The sequence below is a fragment of the Purpureocillium lilacinum genome (genome assembly GCF_023168085.1).
Source record: "Purpureocillium lilacinum CBS 284.36 DNA, scaffold_7, whole genome shotgun sequence".
Lineage (NCBI taxonomy): Eukaryota > Fungi > Ascomycota > Sordariomycetes > Hypocreales > Ophiocordycipitaceae > Purpureocillium > Purpureocillium lilacinum.
The window spans coordinates 1,932,613-1,951,206 of record NW_027072117.1 but is presented as its reverse complement, the minus strand read 5'-3'; the positions used below and the strand labels follow the sequence as shown (position 1 = coordinate 1,951,206).

The following is an 18,594-nucleotide window of genomic DNA, read 5'->3' as shown; positions in this document are numbered from 1 at the left end:
ACGACGGGAGCATCTCGCAATTGAAATCCAAGAAGATTCTGCGCGCATCAATTTCACCGCCAATCGCTGCATCGACACCACTACGACACCAACCTGCCCACCATGGCGGACGCGGAGATCCAGTCCCGCTTCGCGCCCCCCAACAAGCAGCTCGAGCCCGACGTCGTGGCCGAGCTGCAGTCCATGATGCGGCTGCACGACCTGCCCGCCGAGGACCTCTACTACAAGTGGGACTCGTACTGCATCAAGCTGGACCTCGACGCGCAGGACGTGTCGCTGCGCAACGTGCGCGGCCTCAAGCAGAGCATCCAGGACGAGCTCGACAAGAGCAGCCACCGGCAGCAGGCGCAGCAGGTCCGGACGGAGCGCAAGGTCAATGCGACGCCCAAGGCCGGCGGCGCAGACGTCTTTGGCATGCTGGATGGCTTGGTGCCCAGCACGCCGGCGACGGGCGCGAGCAAGCTGAGCAGAGGGCCTGGCAGCGCGAGCGCGGCGAGGAGGAGGATCGATACTCCCAAGGGTGGTGCGCCGGGGAGCTCACCAGCAGGCGGGATGAGGGATCAGTTAAACGCCATGCAAAACGTGCCGTACGTCACTTCATACATGGAGCAGGCAACTACCAAGTACTGACGAGACACAGCATCTCCTCCTTTAGCGACAGGACAAACCCCGGCGAAGTCATCGAGATTCTCAACGACCAGCTGCCCGCCGCCGAAGCGCCCATGGCCCCGTACGCCGAGCCCAGGATCAAGCTGGCCGCGAGCTCCGACCAGAAGAAGATGGCGTACCGGCCCCTGGCCATGAAGCTGTCCGAGGCGAGCGAGATCCTCGACGACCGCATCGACGACTTCCTCGCTCTGGTGCAGGAACACCACCTCCTCGAAGACTCGGCGTTCGGCAACGCCGCGGCGCAGAGCACCACCGAAATCGTCGCCGTGGGCCGCATCGCGTCCGACTCCCTCGAGGGCAAGCTCAATGCCGCGTCGCTCGTGCTCGAGACGTCGCGCCGCACAGGCATGGGGTTCCGCGTGCCGCTGCGGACGGAGAAGATCCGCGCGTGGAGCTGCTTCCCGGGTCAGATCGTCGCCCTCAGGGGCAGCAACGCCACGGGCAACGAGTTCGTCGTCAACGAGGTGCTCGAGATCCCGCTGCTGCCCAACGCGGCGTCCTCGGCCGCCACGCTCGAGGGCGTCAAGGAGAAGCTGCGGGGCGGGCCCGACGCCATGGACTCCGACGCGGAGCCCGCGCCGCTGAGCATCATCTTCGCGTCGGGCCCCTACACGGCGGACGACAACCTCGACTACGAGCCGCTCCACGCGCTGTGCAGCCAGGCCGCCGACTCGTACGCCGACGCGCTCGTCCTCACGGGCCCGTTCCTCGACGTCGACCACCCGCTCATCGCGACGGGCGACTTCGACCTCCCCGACGAGGCCAACCACGACCCGGACACGGCCACCATGGCCACCGTGTTCCGCTACCTCGTCGCCCCGGCCTTCACGCGCCTCGCGTCCGCGAACCCGCACCTCACCGTCGTGCTCGTCCCCTCGGTGCGCGACCTCCTCGCCAAGCACGTCTCCTGGTCGCAGGACACCATCCCGCGCAAGGAGCTCGGCCTGCCCAAGTCGGTGCGCATCGTCACCAACCCCATGACCCTCTCCGTCAACGAGGTCGTCCTCGGCGTCTCCAGCCAGGACGTCCTCTACGAGCTGCGCGCCGAGGAGCTCGCCCCGCCCAAGAACAGCGTCTCCGCCGCCGCGGCTGGGGGCGACCTCATGAGCAGGCTGGTCAAGTACCTCGTCGAGCAGCGGCACTACTTCCCGCTGTGGCCCGCCGCGGATAGGGCGCGGCTGCCCAAGACGGGCACCGAGGAGGGCGTCGCGACGGGGGCGGTGCTCGATGTTAGCTACCTGAAGCTGGGTGAGATGGTCAACGTGCGGCCAGACGTGATGCTCGTGCCTAGCGCACTACCGCCATTCGCAAGGGTAAGCCTCCTTCTCTTCTGATATCTCTACGCCTTCTCCCCTCCCCTCCTTTGCTTCTTGTTCCTGGATGAGTTCTAACGCAGGAGATCTTGCAGGTCGTTGAAAGTGTGCTTGCCGTGAACCCGGGCTACCTGTCCAAGCGCAAGGGTGCAGGCACGTACGCGCGCATGACGCTGTACCCGCCCAAGACGGACGGCGAGCACGGCGACACCATGCTGAGCCACAAGGTGTTCCACAGGGCGCGCGTCGAAATTGTGAGGATATGAAAAGGGTCAAAGAGCGAGGACAAGGACACGCCGGGGTCTGTTTCGAGGCGTGTTTTTATCATCGCGCGCGAGCCCATACAAAGGGTCGGCGTGCGTGTGGGGGGTATATTGCTTTGTACTTTTTGGCTACGACACTTGATAGCCGTGATGTGACAACACGTATGAATACAACAACACTCCGGCAGGCGACAGGCGGTATGCCTCGCCTGTTCTTCCGTCATCTGTCTGCCTCGACGTCCACCCGCCGTCTCTTGTCCCCGTCGGAGCGGTCCCCCTCGCGGGATGTGCTCCTCTTGCGGCTCCGCCTGTAGTCCTCGTCGTGATCCCGCCTCGGCGACCGCGACCGCGAGCGTGTCCGTGACCTGCGCCGGCGGTAGCTGTCGCCCCGATCTCGCCTGTCGTCATCACGCCTCTCCTTGCGGTCCCCTAGGGGTATCGCGTTTGCGCCCTTGGCGTCCCTCTCGTCGGGCTTGAACCTGTCGTCATCCGGCCTGAACCGGTCATCGCCATCGAACCGTCCACCCCCGCCACGCCCGCCCCCTCGTCCGGCCCCGCGGTCAAACTGCCCCCAGCTGCCCGTGTCCTCGGACCGCATGTCCTTGTACTTTGTGGCGCCCTTGCGGCCCAGCTTGGTCATGTCCCTGCGCTGGAGGTACTCGGGCAGGGCCTCGCGGTTGCGCACGTCGTCCTGGATGCGGCTGCCCATGATGTCGCGCTGCAGCAGGCCCGCCGCCTCGGTCTCCTCCTGGAAGAAGGCGCCGCGGTGGTAGTACTTTTGCATGAAGCTCATCTTGCCCTTGCTGTCCTTCTCCTCGCGCTGGCGCGCCAGGTGGGCCTCGTCCTCGGCGGCGCGCTCCTCGGCCGTGAGGTTGCGCCGGCGCTCCACCTCGGCGAGCTCGCGCTCGCGCTCCTCGATGGCGGCGCGCGCCCGGCGCAGGCGCTTGAGCTCGCGCACGCGCCACGCCGCCTCCTCGGCCTCCGGGTCGAGCCCGTCCGTCGTGTCCACGTCCGAGTCTGGGTCCTCCTCGTCGTCCCAGTGCTTCTTGCCGGCGGCGCGCGCGGCGAGGTCCTTCTTGATCTGTTCCTCGACCAGGGCGTCGGCCGCGGCCTTCTTCTTGGCTTCTTCCTCGGCGAGGCGTGCGGCTTCGTCGTCGGGGCCGTCCTTGCCGGCGCCGGCGCCGTTGCGTTGGTTTTTGGGTACGAATTTGGGGCGCATCATGAGTCGTCTCGGGGCCTCCTCCTCGCTGCTACTGCTCTCCTCTTCTTCGGAGCCGCTCTCGTCCTCCTCGTCCTCCTCCCCGCCTTCGCTTTCCTCGTCTTCATCCTCCGTGACGAAGCCCTGCTCGGCGGCGAGCTTCTCGGCACGCTGCGCGGCGCGTCGCCGCTCCTCAGCCTCCTTCTCAAGCTCCTGCCGCCGCGCGTTGAGATCTATGCTGCCGAGGCCGCGGCTGATGATCTTGCCCGCGCTGGCTGCCTTGGGCGGGGGTGGCACCTTGCGCTTCGGGGCGGCGGCCGCGGGCGCGTTGTCGTCGTCGCTGTCGGACTCGGAGGACGAGGAGGCGGCGCCGGTGGGTTTGCCGGCAAAGTGGCGCCCCGGGCGGACGGGGTTTGCCGTCATTCGCTTGGGAGGCATGATGGCGGACGGTGTGCGACGTGGGTGTGCGTCTTTGAGGTTTGGGAGAGTGACAGGATGGTCGTCAAGTTGGAATCGAAGCTACGAGTTTACGGCACTGCAGGCCAAAAAATATATGGGGCGAACCCGATAGGCTGGCCGTCATGCCCGACAGGACCGCATAGTTACAGGGCAGTCCAAGCAGCTGTCGCACACGCTCCCCGCCCGCCCCGTTTTGGGCCACGTCTGGTCGGGTTACCCTACAACATATTCACAATTCCGCGGCTTGGCAAGCGAGTCGGAAGCCGCCTCCGTGTCTGATATTTGTACAACAAACACGTCTTCAGCACGGATTAGAGAATAGTTGCCACCCCCGCGCGTCCGTGTCTCGTCCCTGTGCAACCGGGCAGCGGCAAGCCGTGCGGCAGTGACGGGTTCCTGTTGCGCTCTCATCGGGCGCAGGAGCGGGAGGGGCTGAACGGTCAGCGGCAGCTCCATCGCACAAGGAGAGCGGCCGCCGCGCCGCCGAGCGATGTGACGGGACCGCAACGACGGAACTGAAACACTTTACGCCCGCAAAAAGCTGAATGCACGCATCGTATGACGACGGACCGCAGCTGAGGCCCGGCAAGCCCAGGCCCCCCGCGCGGCGGGCGCTGCTTATCGCGGGATCCCCTCGTGGCCGGGTGCAGGGGGAGCCCGAACGCCTCGCGAGGCGGCGCGTACATTTTTACAGAATAGAGTGTGAGCGGGCGAGTGAGTGAGTGAGCGCATTTACGTCACAGCAGGCGACGGATTTGGCGGGGGACTGCAGACGGTACAAGAGCTCCTGCGGGTGCTCGTGCTGCTCCATGCTGCTCCTCCTGCCCCTCATTCACGTCTGCGGGCCGCGTCCCACCCCCACCACCACTTTCTCGATACTATCGAGCTCCGTTATCACATACATAGGGTTGAGAGGGGCCTTGACCGTCGACGACTCGACAACAGGAGCAGCGTAACCCATTTGCAACCTCGCTGGTCACCGTCAATCCAGACGACTTCTTCTTGACAGCTCCACCATCTTCGCACAACACCACGCAGCATGGCGAGAGCAACCGTGCTCGTCACCGGCGCCACGGGCCTGCTCGGCCGCGCCGTGGCCGACCAGTTCCGCATGAGAGGATGGAACGCCAAGGGCCTGGGCTACTCGCGCGCCGACGGCGTCGACGTGCTCAAGGTCGACCTCAACGACGAGGCCGCGCTCGCCAAGGCGTTGGACGACGTCAAGTCTGTTCCTCCCCTTGCCCCTACATAACGTTTCCCGGCTCCGCAGCGACGAACCCACCCGCTGACCTGCGTCAACCCATGAACCAAGCCCGCGGGTCATCGTTCATTGTGAGCGCCGCTGCCGTCCCGCCCGCCTTGAGCACGCTGTCTGACACGTTCCCAGGTGCGGCCCAGAGGTTTCCAGACAAGGTCGACAAGGACCCGGAGGGCGCCAAGGCCCTCAACGTCGCTGCCACGGAGAGCCTCGCCTCCCTCGCAGCCCGGCGCAAGATCTTTTTGATTTACATCTCCACCGACTACGTCTTCCCCGGCACCCCGGGCGACGCCCCGTACGAGGCCTTCTCCAACCCGCGCCCGACTAATCTGTACGGTGAGACCAAGTTGGACGGCGAGCGCGCCGTGCTTCACACCTTTGCGCAGCTGGGCAAGCAGGGCTCCGCCGTCGTGCTCCGCGTCCCCGTGCTGTATGGTCACGCCGAGACGCCGTCGGAGAGTGCCATCAACGTGCTCATGGACGCCGTGTGGAAGGCACAGACCGAGGGCGTCAAGGTCAAGATGGACCACTGGGCTGCGCGCTACCCGACGAACACTGAGGACGTCGGGCGCGTGTGTCGCGGTACGTTACGTTGTGTCTCACGAACAGCCCCTCCCCGCGATGTTGTGTGTCTCATATAGGCCGCCCTCATTTCCCACGCTTTGGCATGCTGTCGCGCATATGGATCGCCCGGGGACTAACAGCTCCGTGACCAGACGTGGCAATCAAGTACCTGAGCGCGGACAGCAGTCGGGACAACCTCCCGCAGATCCTGCAGTTCTCGAGCGAGGACAAGGTGACCAAGTACGAGATTTGCCAGCGCTTTGGCGACATCATGGGCCTGTCGACGGCGGGCATCGAGCCCGACACCCAGGGCAATGACCCCAACGCCGCGGTGCAGAGGCCGTACGACTGCCACTTGAGCACAAAGGGGCTCCAGGAGCTGGGCATCGACGTGTCGACCATCAACTTTACCGACTGGTGGCGGCGCGAGGTAGGAGCCTTTCGCAAGTAAAAGAGTAAGAGTGAGATCGACCACGGGTGGTCCGACCGGTGACGCATGGGCCAAGGACGGACGAGGGCGAGCATGAAAACGAGGGCGATGATGAGGAGGAGAAGGATGATTTGCGATTCCCCCACTTGATGATGTTGGCACAGCTTGCCTGTTGTAGATGGCGGGCCGGGGTCTGGTCGTTGGCTGGCAGATGGGTTCGGGAGTGCAAAAAACCGTTCATCTACTGGGCCATGTGAGGCGAGGCGAACAGGGTTCGGCTGATGGCCCGAGGGCTGGTCAAGGCTCTTTGGCGGCGCAAGCGCCGTCACAAATGACACGAGGTTCTCGGTGAGGTCGTGTCGCCAGCAATGCAGCCCGCCACGCGCGCACGTCGTCGAAAACGCATAGACCCAATTTTGGAAAGTGAAATGAGGGCACTCCCGCCTTGGGCAGGAATTGGGGGCGTCGCGGCAGGATGCTGCAGACGAGACAGGGCATGGCGGCCAAGCCACATGCGCATCGATGATGTTGGGGGCCTCGGGGTCTGAGATGTGGGAGATGAGCGAGACGAGGACCGCGGTGCCGCAGTTGGGCGGACGTCCCATGCGTCGTCGTGACGGAGTGGGAGTGGAAGTGGAAGTGGTGGTGGCTGCTGTTGGGTGGCGGATGGATGGATGGCGAGAGGGGGAGAGAGGCTCGATCCCGAGACATGCAGACAGAAGGAATTCGCAGGTCTGAGATGTCGAGACGCGCGCCCTCACACGCGGTAGATGATCGTGAGCATGGGCATGCAGAAACATTGCCAGGCAAGGGAGAGCGGCGAAGGATGCTATCGACACGAAAGATGCCAGTCGAGGGCGACGCGACGGGCGACTCTTTTCTTTCTCGCTCGTCCTCTTCGTGTTGAGGCCCTCGACTCTCGACGCTTCAACTGCTCGTCGTGCTGCCTGGCTGACTGACTGACTGACTGGTCGCTGCGTTCACTCACTCACTCACACACACCCACACGCTCCTTTTTACGAACAGTCGGTCATTCATTGCTTTTCACCTTTTTATTTTTTCCCCGACTCGCCATGGTTTCTTCGCCGTGAGAGTCAAGTCAGTCTCTCTCTCGCGCGCGCTCACTCTTCCCGCCTTGTACGTACCGCGTTTCGTTGCCGTCGTCGTCCTTCTGTCGCTTCTCCCCGAGCGCGCGATCGTCGATCAGCCCAGAGGCGCCGCCGAACCGTCCGTGGACCGGGATCGCGGACCTGGACCCTGCTCCGTGGCGGCTGCAAGATTGCGCAAGAGGAAGGCCAACGGTCGGGTTGCTTCTGGACGGGCCTCGGAAAACAAGGACGAGGGCCAGCCACCGTTGGTTCAGTAGGACCTGGAGGTGTGGTTAGGCACTCCCCTGTCCACAGGTAGTCCAGTGGCCCTTCCCGCACCCTGCCTGTACGAGTACCTAGGCGCTGCTGGGACCCCCCTGGCATTCACTGTCGCGACCGCTCGAACCACCTGCACCCGACGGAACCTCAGCTCACCTCAGCATGGCCGCCGCCGCCGAGCCGAATTGGCGGCGAACCAGCATAGCGCCTCGCGCTGCTGTGGGAGCCCGTGTGGCGCTCGCCCACCCGCACCCGCATCTCCACCAACACCCGCACCAGGAACAAGGCCACGACCAGCAGCAGCATGAGCATCACACTCAGCAACACACTCAGCAGCCGCAGACGCAGACGCAGCCGCAGCAATACCTCGCGCCCACATCGGGCTCCCGCTTCCGCAAGCTGCGAGGCAAGAGCGTGTCGTCGCCGCGCGCCATTGACGTCTTCCGCGACAGCCCCTCGAACAGCGGCAGCGACGAAGAGGGCCTTCATCCTCAGGGTCATCATCTCCAAGGCCACCTCGTCCACAGCGTCAGCCAGAGCTCGTCGTGCTACTCGACTGACACACCCAAGAAGGCGGCCCGCCGGCGCTCCAAGAGCGTCACGACGCCCCCGACCAACTACCACTACGGGTACGACGACAGCAGCCCGCAGGGGTACCACCACCACCACCACTACCACGAGCAGCAGCGAGGGGGTCCAGAGGCGACGGTGCCGGGTTGGAGCGACGCCAACACCAGCGCCAGCGCAGGGCCCGGCACGACACGAGGGGCAGCACCAGCACCAGCCACCACCACCTCCTCCTCCACCACCATCACATCATCATCATTCCCCTCCACCGCCGCCAATCTCAGAGGTGGCGCCAACGGCAGTGGTGGCACGCGACCTGTCCCGTCTTACAGGGGCACCGTCCCCACATCTGGTGCCCTGAGCCCCAAGCCGGTGAACGTCGCTTCTGTCGATCCCAGCCTCGCAGCCTTCGAGGGCGTCAAACCACCACCCGTATACCGCGGTCGCGACACGCATTCGACGCGACCCAGGGCGCCCGTCAACGGAAGAGGCCAGCAGCACGATCACGGCTATTATAACAGACGCCATCCAGGCCCCAATTCCGCCTCGCCCCAGTCCCAGCACTCGCAGCACTCGCCGGCGCACCACCACCACCACCACCATCAGCACCAGCAGCGCCAACATCGTCACCAGCGCCAACAGCGTAGACCCAAGCAAGGCACCCCCAGTCGAGGCCCTCGCTCCCCCGTCCCGCAGGCATCGCCCGTATCCGCGTCGCAGTACCACCACCAGCAACACCAGGAACCCTACTACGCTCAGGACTACTCTCCGCCGCGGGACTGCTACCAGCACCAGCCGTATTATTCGGAGAACGAGCAGCAATACCGGGAACAGGACCGCTATTACCAGCCCTCGGACAACTCCCAGCAGCCAGGCGACTATCAGCAGTGCCAGCAGGAGGACAACTTCCAGCGGCACCCCCTGGCGCAAGAACAGAACCTGTCGCCGCCGCCGCTGGCACACCAGCAATACGAGCCGCAGGATCTCGACCAGAGATCAGACGACGCGGCCACGCGAGAGGCTCCCGTTGCTGACGCCACACAACCCAAAGAGGCTTATCAGACACCTCAGAAGCCGAAGCAACAGCAGCAGCGGGCCAAACAAGAGTCGCCCGCTGCGGCCCAAAGCTCCCACTCTGCTGAGAGGCAGCACTACCAACAAGACTTGGCATCCGTATCACCCGACCGGGGTCAGCAGCAGAAGACGTCGAAGCAGGTGCAGCAGTATCAACACGAGACTACCAGCCAGGGCACCGAAGAGGACGCCGACCGCGTAGCCGAAGAGGTCGCTCGCCTCGAGGCGGAGACTGATCGCATCCTCGCAGAGCAGAAGAAGCTTGATCTCCTCCGGCTGCAGGCCACATTGGAAACGCCGCCCAAGCCAAAACGCTCTTTGCTTGGCCTTGAGAAGCTCTTTGTATCGCGCGGGAAGAAGTCCAATCACGGCAGCAGCCAGCCTAGCACTCCCGACACTCTCGCCCCTTCCATCTTCTCCCCGGCCCTGAGCCACTTCAGCCATAGAAGCAGTGTAGACGACTCGCCTATTCCCTTCAAGATGGGTTTCATCGAACCGGGAGGCAAGGGGATCGTACCCCAGACCGACGCGCCAGCCTCGGCCATCAATGGCGGCGAACGGGTGAGTGCCGCCAATCGACCGTGCGCATAGTAATGACATGACTGACGGGGTGCTACAGATTGTCATGGTCAGGTGTCAATCTGCCACTGTGAACCTGCCCATATCTGCCGAGACGTCACCGGACGACATCATCCAGGCGGTGGCGCAAAGGACCAAGCAGCAGCTCAGCACGTCGTCGAGCGTCCTGATTGAGTGCTATTTTGCGCTTGGCCTGGAGCGCCGCTTGCGCCGGTACGAGCGCATCCGTGACACACTCAACTCGTGGGACAATGATCAACAAAACTCCCTCCTGATCATGCCCGCCGACAGCCCGGTGGACCTCAAGGGTCTCGAGCTGAGCTCCGTGCCCCGCACGGAGGATTCGCCGTCGGGCTTCTGCGTCCAGCTGTACCACTCCTCACGACCTGGAAAGTGGGCGAAGCGCTGGGTTACTCTCTTGGAGAGTGGACAGATGTTCGTGTCCAAGAAGCCTCACTCCGGCCCCTCGGACAAGGATAGCACAGTCATCTGCCACCTGTCCGACTTTGACATCTATACACCCAAGCAGAGTGAGATGCGTCGAAGTCTTAAGCCCCCCAAGAAGGTTTGCTATGCCATCAAGAGCCAGCAGAAGACCATTGTGTTTCCCAATGGCGAGAACTTTGTTCACTTCTTCTGCACCGACGACGAGGCGTTGGCGGCGCGGTTCTTGGAGCTGGTGCACGGCTGGCGGAGCTGGTATCTGGCCAACATGCTGGTCGACCTGGATAAGAAGAACAAGGCACCCGCTCAGAACGAAGGGCCCTTGGTAAGCCGAGCAAAGTCTAGACGCAATCCCAATGGCACGCTGGGTGTCACCATCGACAAGAGCGCAGAGCCGCTATGGGATGTCACCGGCTTCAAGTCGCCCGATGTTGCCACGCTCACCCGGACGCTCACGCTGGCATCCAAGGATCGTGCGAAAACAAATACGGCGCAGTCGCCTACCGCAGATGCGGAAGCCGAGTTTGCTGCCAGCGGTCTTCTTGGGTCAATATATGACAAGCGAGCGGCCGAGGCTGCTACATCTACCCGTGTCATCAAGGTGGAGGGGCCCTTTACTGACGGCCCCTCACTCTTGAATGGCGGCGTTGCGCAGAAGTCACCCGACGCATCGTCGACCAAGACGGAGCCCAAGGGCTGGTTCCCGTCGGCGGCAGAGCACACTGCCCGTCTCCGCGCCCAGTCCGACGAGACTAAGCGTCCCGTGACTGCGGACGCCGCCCATCATCACTCGCGGCGCACCTCGCGCGACAGCCACTACCCCCCGCCGCTTCTCAGCTTCGCCGATAACCATCGCGGAGAGCGGCATTCTCGCTACGGCGAGCCCCCTCACGGCTACGCTAGGAGCCATCATGGCGGTGGCGGCCAGCCGCTCATCAACTTCGCCACCGGCGGCCAGGCCCTGCAGCCTCACGGCGCGGCGCCGCAGCGAGGTATGTCCCGGAGAGGCCTCCCTCCCTCGGGCTCGTCGTCCAACTCGCTGGGCTCCCAGCACTCGCATCACTCGCAGCAGCACTCGCCCAGCATGCGAGGCCGCAGTCGCTCCACTGCCTCTCGGACGAGTGGCGCCCCTCGGCCTCGCTATCCCGAGGAACAGCGCCCTCCTCCCATGCCGCAGCGGTCCGTCCGCCATCGGGAGGGCCCTTCACCTCGGGGCCCACCTCCCCAGTGGCAGCCCAGCGAGCCCCTCGTGAACCGCGCGAGGTAGGGGTCCAGTCCCTATCCAAGCCTGGTGTGTCACGACGACGGCGTTTTTGAGTACGATTGGTTTTTCTTGGGTTACCTTCTCTTCGCAATACGGTTCTTGCAGTGCGAGACTTGTGTGTGCGCGCGTGTGTGTCTGAGTGTGTCAAAAAACTTTTAGGTCAGGAACATTTACGACTCCCCTGCATCAGCTGTCTGTCTCTCTCCTGCTTTTCAAGTTCCGACGTAATGTACATGCTAAAAGCGTCGTCCACCACGGTGCTTTCTTTGTAATTGCTCTCGTTCATTTTGTCTTTGGGATTGGGGATGGATGGATGGATGAAGGACGGAATGGATTGGATTTTGCTTCTTCATGTCGGACGAGGGTTGTTTCGGTGTGCAGGTTCTGGGATTTGGATTTCCAAGGAGGGAAGGAAACAGGGCAACAGCATCCATGGGGATAGCTAGTAGGAGTCCACAGGCGCTAAGAATGATATCCACATGACGCGACAAGAACATGGCGGGCCGCGGTGCAACTGAAGCTCGAAAAAGTGCTCGAGTATCTACAGAATTTGTGCTTCTACATTATCGTCTCCCTTGTATCTATGATTAAGACATCATGACTGCGTCGCTAGGCCTCTATGGGTTCGTCGGCTCCCACAGCCCTCCCTCCTCCACTCGCCGCGCGTACTTTCTGCGCTTACTTGCTGCGCTTGTAAATCTTGTTGAGGAAAACGGTAAAGACCTCCTTCTTGAGGCCCTCGCTCTCGTCGACGCCCTCAATCATGGCACGGATCTCGTCGGCACGGCGCTCCTCAAACTCGTGGTAGCGCTCCTTGAGCTTCATGTCGTCAAAGAGCTTCTTGATGACGGCCTCCTTGGCGTCGTCCTTTTGGCCGTAGTTTTCCTCGAGGATCTTGCGCTGCTCGGGGGTGGCAATCTCGAGGGCCTGGTTGACGAGCCAGGAACACTTGTTGTCCTTGATGTCGGTGCCAATCTTGCCAATGTGCTCGGGGAGGCCAAAGTTGTCGAGGTAGTCGTCCTGGATCTGGAAGTACTCGCCGAGGGGGATGAGGATGTCCTCGGCCTGTTTGAGGTTCTTGGGGGAGGCGAGGCCGAGCTGGTGCAGGGCGAGGGCGACGGGGAGGTAGAAGGAGTAGTAGGCCGTCTTGTAGATGACGATGAACTGGTACTTGGTCATGGAGAAGTTGTCGAGGTTGACCTTGTCCTCGGGGGCGGTGAGCAGGTCGCAGAGCTGGCCGAGCTCGGTCTGGAAGGTGGTCTCGTGGAAGAGCTCGACGAGGTCGATGTAGCTCGGGTGAGAGCGGAAGTACTTCTTGAGCAGGGTGTAGATGCCCGACTCGAGGATGAAGGCGTCGTTGATGGCGATCATGCCGACGCCGTCCTGGCGGTACCAGCAGGGCTGGCCGCGGCGCGTGATGCTGCTGTCCATGATGTCGTCGGAGACGAGGAAGAAGGCCTGCAGCAGCTCCGTCATCCAGCCGAGCGTCGCGGCCTGGAAGTACTGCTCCTCGTCGAGAGGCTTGCCGAGGAGGAGGGAGACGGAGTCGGGGACGGACATGCCGCGGTTGCACTTGCCGCCCAGGGGGTTGACCTCGAGGTTCTGCAAGCAGTTGAGAAACTCACGGTCAGCATATCTGTTACTGCGCAGGCGAGGGGACGCGCCCAAACCAAGGGAATAAGGGAAAAGGCAGCGCGGGAATTGGTACCTTCTTGAGCCAGCTGAGCTCAGCCTCGGGCAGCTTGTAGGAGCGGGCATGGTCGAGGATGGCCTCTTCCAGCTTCGGGTACACCGACTCGAACTCCTTGAGGGTCGTCTTTTGCGCCATGGCGACGGCTGCGCTGTGCGTTGCGATGAGGGGCGGCTTCGGCGGGGTGAGGTGAGAGAGGCTGACGCGCGAGGAGGCGGAACACAGGAGAGGGAGGAGGATATGCCCCGGTATATGACGGACAATTCGAGGAAAGAAACGAGGGGATTAGGTATGACCGACCGTTTGGGAGGAATTTACGAATAGGAGCCTTCAGGGACGCGGGTGGGGCGGCACAATCGGGAAGAGCAGGCCCAACCCACCACTTGTCAGTGCCGCAATTCCAAGATGGTATCCACTGATTTTGTCCCTCTGGGCGGGCGGTGAGGGTTGCAGTGAGGGGCAGAGCGAGGGGCAACGCGGGCCCCGGCTGTCGTGGTACCTGAGCTGTCGTCGAGGGGGTCGCCTTTGCCAGACCGTGCTGCTGCCCGGAGGGGCAGTTGGAGCGCACTTTTAGGTGGGGCAGCCAGCCGGGTTAGCGGGCATCTGAGCCCCAGACCCGGTGGCCACCGCAACGGCCTGAGCTCCAGTGTAAGTCGGCCATGCGGGCGTCCTCCACATGCAATCCATTGCCTCAGTTTGGCAACGGCGTGACGCGGTCATCTACTCAGTACACTGGACTAAATGCTGGACATGGCGTTCCGCTGATGGACGACAAACCTCCTTGTCAGGCTTGGCTCGAGTCGAATTAACTGCCGGGAGAGGGGTGCGCTTGGCCGGCTGCGCTGCAACCCACGGGTCGCATCCAGCCCGACTCTCACTCAATGGAGTCCAAGCTTGAAGCCTGACGTGCATCTTGTCCCCCAATCACGCATCGGGATGCCAGTTCCTTCCTCTGCAGGGGCCTATACTGTGCCGTGTTGGTTGTGGAATCAAGCGCCGTCAAAGACAGTGCAGAGGACAGTGTCTTGAATTCCGCACTGTATACGCGGTAACCACCATCAAGGCGCGTTGCGACAAGCTCGCCAGTCCAAACAGACCCCGGACGGCACAGCACATCACCCGCCACGGCCATCTACTTCCGTCGATGACGAACACATACATGCACGAACACTACCACTGAATGCACCGATTGCGACGTCATATTTCCGTCTGATTGTGCCTGTGAGACCGGGGCAAGCACCGGGCGCAGCTCCCCGAGCTCGGCCGTATTCAGCACGGCGCCATGACGCTGAGCGCTCAAGAGGTCGCCCAGCTCCGGGTCGCTCTGCAGGATGCCGTCGTCAAGTGCTCAGAAAGGTGTCTCTATCAGTCATCAAAATGGTATGCTCCTGATTCCTCGGGCTGCGTCAATCCGGAAGCTAACGCGCGCAATCGCAGGGCAGCCGAGCTCCTCAACGCCCTTCCCGAGCCCGACGACGCCGACCAAGATGTCGATCTGAGCGATGGCAAACACACATCCCCGATATACACGCCGAATCCAGACCCCGAGGAGGCCGCGCTGGAGGCAAAAGAGCTGAGCAAGTACCTGCTTGCCAAGAGCTTCTTCGACTGCAAGGAATACGACCGATGCGCCGCAGTCTTCCTGCCAGAGTCGCTCCTCTCGACGGTTCTTGCTTCGCACTCCGACTCTGCCGGGGCATCGGCGCAAAAGGGCAAGGGGAAAGCCAAAGCCACAGACGAGCGGCCATCGCATACCGGCCCACTGCCAAAGATCAGCCAGAAGAGCCTCTTCCTCGCCCTCTACGCCAAGTTCTTGTCCGGAGAGAAGCGCAAGAATGAGGAGTCTGAGATGGTCATGGGTCCGCAGGATCTTGGTACCGTGGTAAACAAGCAGCTCTTGCTCGTCGGCCGATATCTTGCCGCGTGGTTTGATGAGAGGACCACAGATGATGACGAAGTCCTGGGTAGCCAAGGCTGGCTCGAGTACCTGTACGTCACATGCTGGTACAGCAGTGAACTCGGAGCTAATACCAAGGCGTAGATACGGCATGGTCCTTGCCAAGGAAAAGAACGACTCAAAAGCCATGGAGTTTTTGATTCGGAGTGTGCACAAGTATCCGATGAACTGGGGCTGCTGGCTGGAGATGACATCCCTCATCTCCAGAGTAGAAGAGGTAGGCCTTCATCTGATGCCAAGTCTGAAATTCGCTAATTTGGACACCTAGTTGAATCGGATATCGAGGCATTGCCCACAGAACATCGTATCCTTTATGTTTCATCTTCACACATCGCTCGAGCTGTACCAGCAGTCTGCCAGCCTCGCCAACAACCTCGAACAACTCCTCGCCATATTCCCCACCTCATCATTCCTACTCACATGCAACGCGCTGCTTGCGTATCACGCCAAGGACCTGATGGCCGCCGAGCAGCATTTTAGTCGATTGCTCGCTCTGCACCCCCACAGGCTCGACTCGCTCGACCATTACTCCAACATCCTCTACGTCTTGAACCTACGACCAAAGCTAGCATTCGTCGCACATCTATGCTCCAGCGTAGACAAGTTCCGACCAGAGTCATGCGTCGTCATCGGGAATTACTACTCATTGCTGTCCATGCACGAAAAGGCAGTCCAGTACTTCCGCCGCGCCTTGACTTTGGACAGGTCCTGCTTGTCAGCGTGGACGCTCATGGGCCACGAGTACGTTGAACTCAAAAATACGCATGCCGCCATAGAATCATATAGGCGAGCGGTCGATGTCAATCGGCGAGATTACCGTGCCTGGTACGGACTGGGGCAGACATACGAAATGCTCGAGATGCACACCTACTCGCTGTGGTACTACAAGAAGGCGGCTGGCCTTCGGCCATGGGACGGCAAAATGTGGCTTGCCGTCGGCTCGTGTCTGCAAAGGATGGGTCGGGAACGCGACGGAATCAAGGCCCTCAAACGTGCTCTGCTCGCCGACGCTTATTACGATGTCGGCAGCAGCTTCGGCAGTGGCGGCGACCTTCTCGGCGCCCGTGGGGCTACTGGCCACATGGACCCTGAGATTCTCTTGCAGATTGCGGCCATGTATGACCAATTGGACGAGGAGGAAGAAGCAAAGGCTTACATGGAGCTATGCGTGGCGCAGGAGGATGGCGGCGCCGCGGACGTTAATTTGGACGAATCGGTCATGATTCACAACGACTCCCCGCCAGGCTCGGATAACGGCCAGCAGGAGCGCGACGACAACGCGGGGGCGACTGAAGGTACGGGGGTCACGGCGGCGACGAGCAAAGCCCGCATGTGGCTGGCCAGGTTCGCGATGCGCACCGGCGACTACACGACAGCGAGCCGCCTTGCCACGGAACTCTGTCAGGATGGCGTCGAAGTCGAGGAAGCGAAGGCCTTGGTACGTGAGATAAGATCGATACTAGAGTCCTCGAGCGGTGGTTATCACGCCGTGGGTTAGAGGCCCCCAGGCTTGTCATAGCATACTCACGCGCTCACGAAGTCGACGACACATCTCAATCAGAAGTAACGTTCCCAGGTATCAAAAGTTCAATTAATACCGAAGAAAAAAGACTTTTCCCTTTCCACGCGAACACATTGCCACCCCACCCTCTCTAAGAATAAACCTGTATGTATAAGGAGCGTGGTGACCCGACCCTCGGCTCCTCCACCATTATATGTGAACGAGTTGCCTCGAGAAAACGGTCTCGAATACCTGTTGAAAAAGCAAAGCACTTCCCTATATATTAAGTCCACCGCCAAATTCCAGAGGGGCTCAATTGCTTGCCGTCGGGAGACACGGTCTCTATTAGGTGGGCAATGAGTGTCGACGAATTAAGTAGTTGCTGCTGCTGCTGCTGCTGTTGTCGTGCCTGTCCGTTTTCAAACGCCGAGTGACAAACAGTTCCGAAGCTGATGATGCGCGTGACGTGTCGCGGTGGTGGCATGGCGACGGCTGCACGCGAGCCCGGATCCCCTAGCGGGAGTCCGAGACTTACATGAGCATGGCGGCGAAGCCAGCAACGACGAGGGCTCCGAAGCCGGCGGTGGAGCGGTCGGCAGCGGCAGTGACGACCGGGGGAGGAGCTTGGGTCTTCTCGGGGGGAGGAGCCTGTGTTTGGGGAGGACGTTGAGTTTGGGCAGGAGGAGGAGGAGGGGGAGGAGCAACAGGAGTCTGAGGAGGCTGAACCTTGGTCTCCGGGGGAGGCACTTGCGTCTCCGGGGGAACGACCTTGGTGTTGGGGGGAGGGACAACCTGAGTATGGGGAGGAGGAGGCGGGACAACAGTCTGCGTCTCCGGAGGGGGAGGGGGAGGGGGTACCTTGGTATGGGGGGGCGGGACAACCGTCTGCGTCTCCGGGGGAGGAGGAGGCGGGGGCACCTTGGTGTGGGGAGGGGGCACCACAGTCTTGGTCTCGGGAGGAGGAGGAGGAGGCGGGACCTTGGTGTGAGGAGGAGGCACCACGGTCTTGGTCTCCGGAGGAGGAGGAGGGACCTTGGTGTGAGGCGGCTTCACGGTCTTGGTCTCAGGAGGAGCCGGCGTCTCGGTCTTGGTGTGGGGAGGCGGCGGCTTCTCCGTCTTGGTCTTGGTCTCCGGAGGAGGAGCGTGAGTCTCGCTACTCTTGTGGTGAGGCGGCTTCGGGTGGTGCGTGGGCTTGGGCGGGTGGAACGTGCAGGGGCAGTTGGTGAAGGTCAACGTGGTTGGCTTGGTGACGGTGATGGTCTCATCGTTGACGCAGATGGTGGTCGGCTCCTGTCATGGCAGAGTCAGCACGGGGTTCAACACCGATGCCTCGACATTGGCAGCTTGACACAATCGGAGTGCCGAGCCATGATGCGCAGGGATGAGGGATACGTACCGGGCAGAAGGTGGTGAACTTCGTGTGGAAGACCGTGGTGGTGGCATTGTGGTGCGGCTTGTGCGTCGGCTTGATGGGCTTCTCCGTCGTGCGATGAGGAGGCTTCTCATGGGTGGTCGAGGCAGGCGGCTTGATGTGGGTGGTCGAGTGCGACGGCTTGACATGAGAGGTGGTCGTCGTGTTGGAGATACCCTTGGACCAGGTAGGCTTCTCATAGCCAGGCTTCTCGTAGGCGTCACGGCGGCCAAAGCCGTAGCCGCCCTGGGGGGTGGCGGCGGCGGCCGAGACGAGCGCCGCGGTGGAGAGGATGGCAGTGAGCTTCATGGTGCCAATGGTGGTTGGTGGTCGAGGCAGACAGGGGCCAGCGAAGGTCGATGAAGTTGGGGTAGCCAAAGGGCAAGCAGCAAGACCTGTATCAACTCAACACCAACGAAGTAACGATGGATGAAGGAGGAAAGAAGACGAGAGCCGGAATGTCGGGAGTCGAGCAGCCCTTTGTAGTCCTGTCCATGGAGCAGGTCGACTCGTCCCATCACTGCATTCAGACGTGCCTGGGTAGCATCACGAACGCCAAGCGGCCGATTCGCCGGATCAGGAATCA

At 62.0% G+C, this 18,594-nt stretch overlaps 7 protein-coding genes across 7 annotated transcripts; 4 read left to right on the top strand and 3 right to left on the bottom strand.

Moving 5' to 3' along the window:
- Window positions 1-102: 102 nt before the first annotated feature.
- Window positions 103-2,248, top strand: PLICBS_009480 (DNA-directed DNA polymerase alpha subunit pol12; the record flags this gene model as incomplete). Its single annotated transcript, XM_018325092.2, has 3 exons — window positions 103-587; window positions 641-1,982; window positions 2,078-2,248. 3 exons carry the CDS (start codon window positions 103-105, stop codon window positions 2,246-2,248), a joined length of 1,998 nt encoding a protein of 665 aa, XP_018176486.2.
- Window positions 2,249-2,465: 217 nt separating this feature from the next.
- On the bottom strand, window positions 2,466-3,881 carry PLICBS_009479 (uncharacterized protein; the record flags this gene model as incomplete). The annotated part of the gene is made up of 1 exon (XM_018325091.2): window positions 2,466-3,881. One exon carries the CDS (start codon window positions 3,879-3,881, stop codon window positions 2,466-2,468), a length of 1,416 nt encoding a protein of 471 aa, XP_018176485.2.
- Window positions 3,882-4,941: 1,060 nt separating this feature from the next.
- PLICBS_009478 (uncharacterized protein) lies at window positions 4,942-6,175 on the top strand (the record flags this gene model as incomplete). The annotated part of the gene is made up of 4 exons (XM_065601642.1): window positions 4,942-5,126; window positions 5,215-5,234; window positions 5,290-5,742; window positions 5,877-6,175. 4 exons carry the CDS (start codon window positions 4,942-4,944, stop codon window positions 6,173-6,175), a joined length of 957 nt encoding a protein of 318 aa, XP_065457714.1.
- Window positions 6,176-7,683: 1,508 nt separating this feature from the next.
- On the top strand, window positions 7,684-11,452 carry PLICBS_009477 (uncharacterized protein; the record flags this gene model as incomplete). Its single annotated transcript, XM_018325090.2, has 2 exons — window positions 7,684-9,723; window positions 9,782-11,452. The coding sequence occupies 2 exons, from the start codon at window positions 7,684-7,686 to the stop codon at window positions 11,450-11,452; spliced, it is 3,711 nt and encodes a 1,236-aa protein (XP_018176484.2).
- A 675-nt stretch (window positions 11,453-12,127) lies between these two features.
- Window positions 12,128-13,277, bottom strand: PLICBS_009476 (farnesyl pyrophosphate synthetase; the record flags this gene model as incomplete). The annotated part of the gene is made up of 2 exons (XM_018325089.2): window positions 12,128-13,051; window positions 13,158-13,277. 2 exons carry the CDS (start codon window positions 13,275-13,277, stop codon window positions 12,128-12,130), a joined length of 1,044 nt encoding a protein of 347 aa, XP_018176483.2.
- A 1,144-nt stretch (window positions 13,278-14,421) lies between these two features.
- PLICBS_009475 (anaphase-promoting complex subunit 23) lies at window positions 14,422-16,594 on the top strand (the record flags this gene model as incomplete). Its single annotated transcript, XM_065601641.1, has 4 exons — window positions 14,422-14,519; window positions 14,577-15,128; window positions 15,181-15,313; window positions 15,437-16,594. The coding sequence occupies 4 exons, from the start codon at window positions 14,422-14,424 to the stop codon at window positions 16,592-16,594; spliced, it is 1,941 nt and encodes a 646-aa protein (XP_065457713.1).
- A 534-nt stretch (window positions 16,595-17,128) lies between these two features.
- Window positions 17,129-18,317, bottom strand: PLICBS_009474 (uncharacterized protein; the record flags this gene model as incomplete). Its single annotated transcript, XM_065601640.1, has 2 exons — window positions 17,129-17,887; window positions 17,994-18,317. The coding sequence occupies 2 exons, from the start codon at window positions 18,315-18,317 to the stop codon at window positions 17,129-17,131; spliced, it is 1,083 nt and encodes a 360-aa protein (XP_065457712.1).
- Window positions 18,318-18,594: the final 277 nt, after the last annotated feature.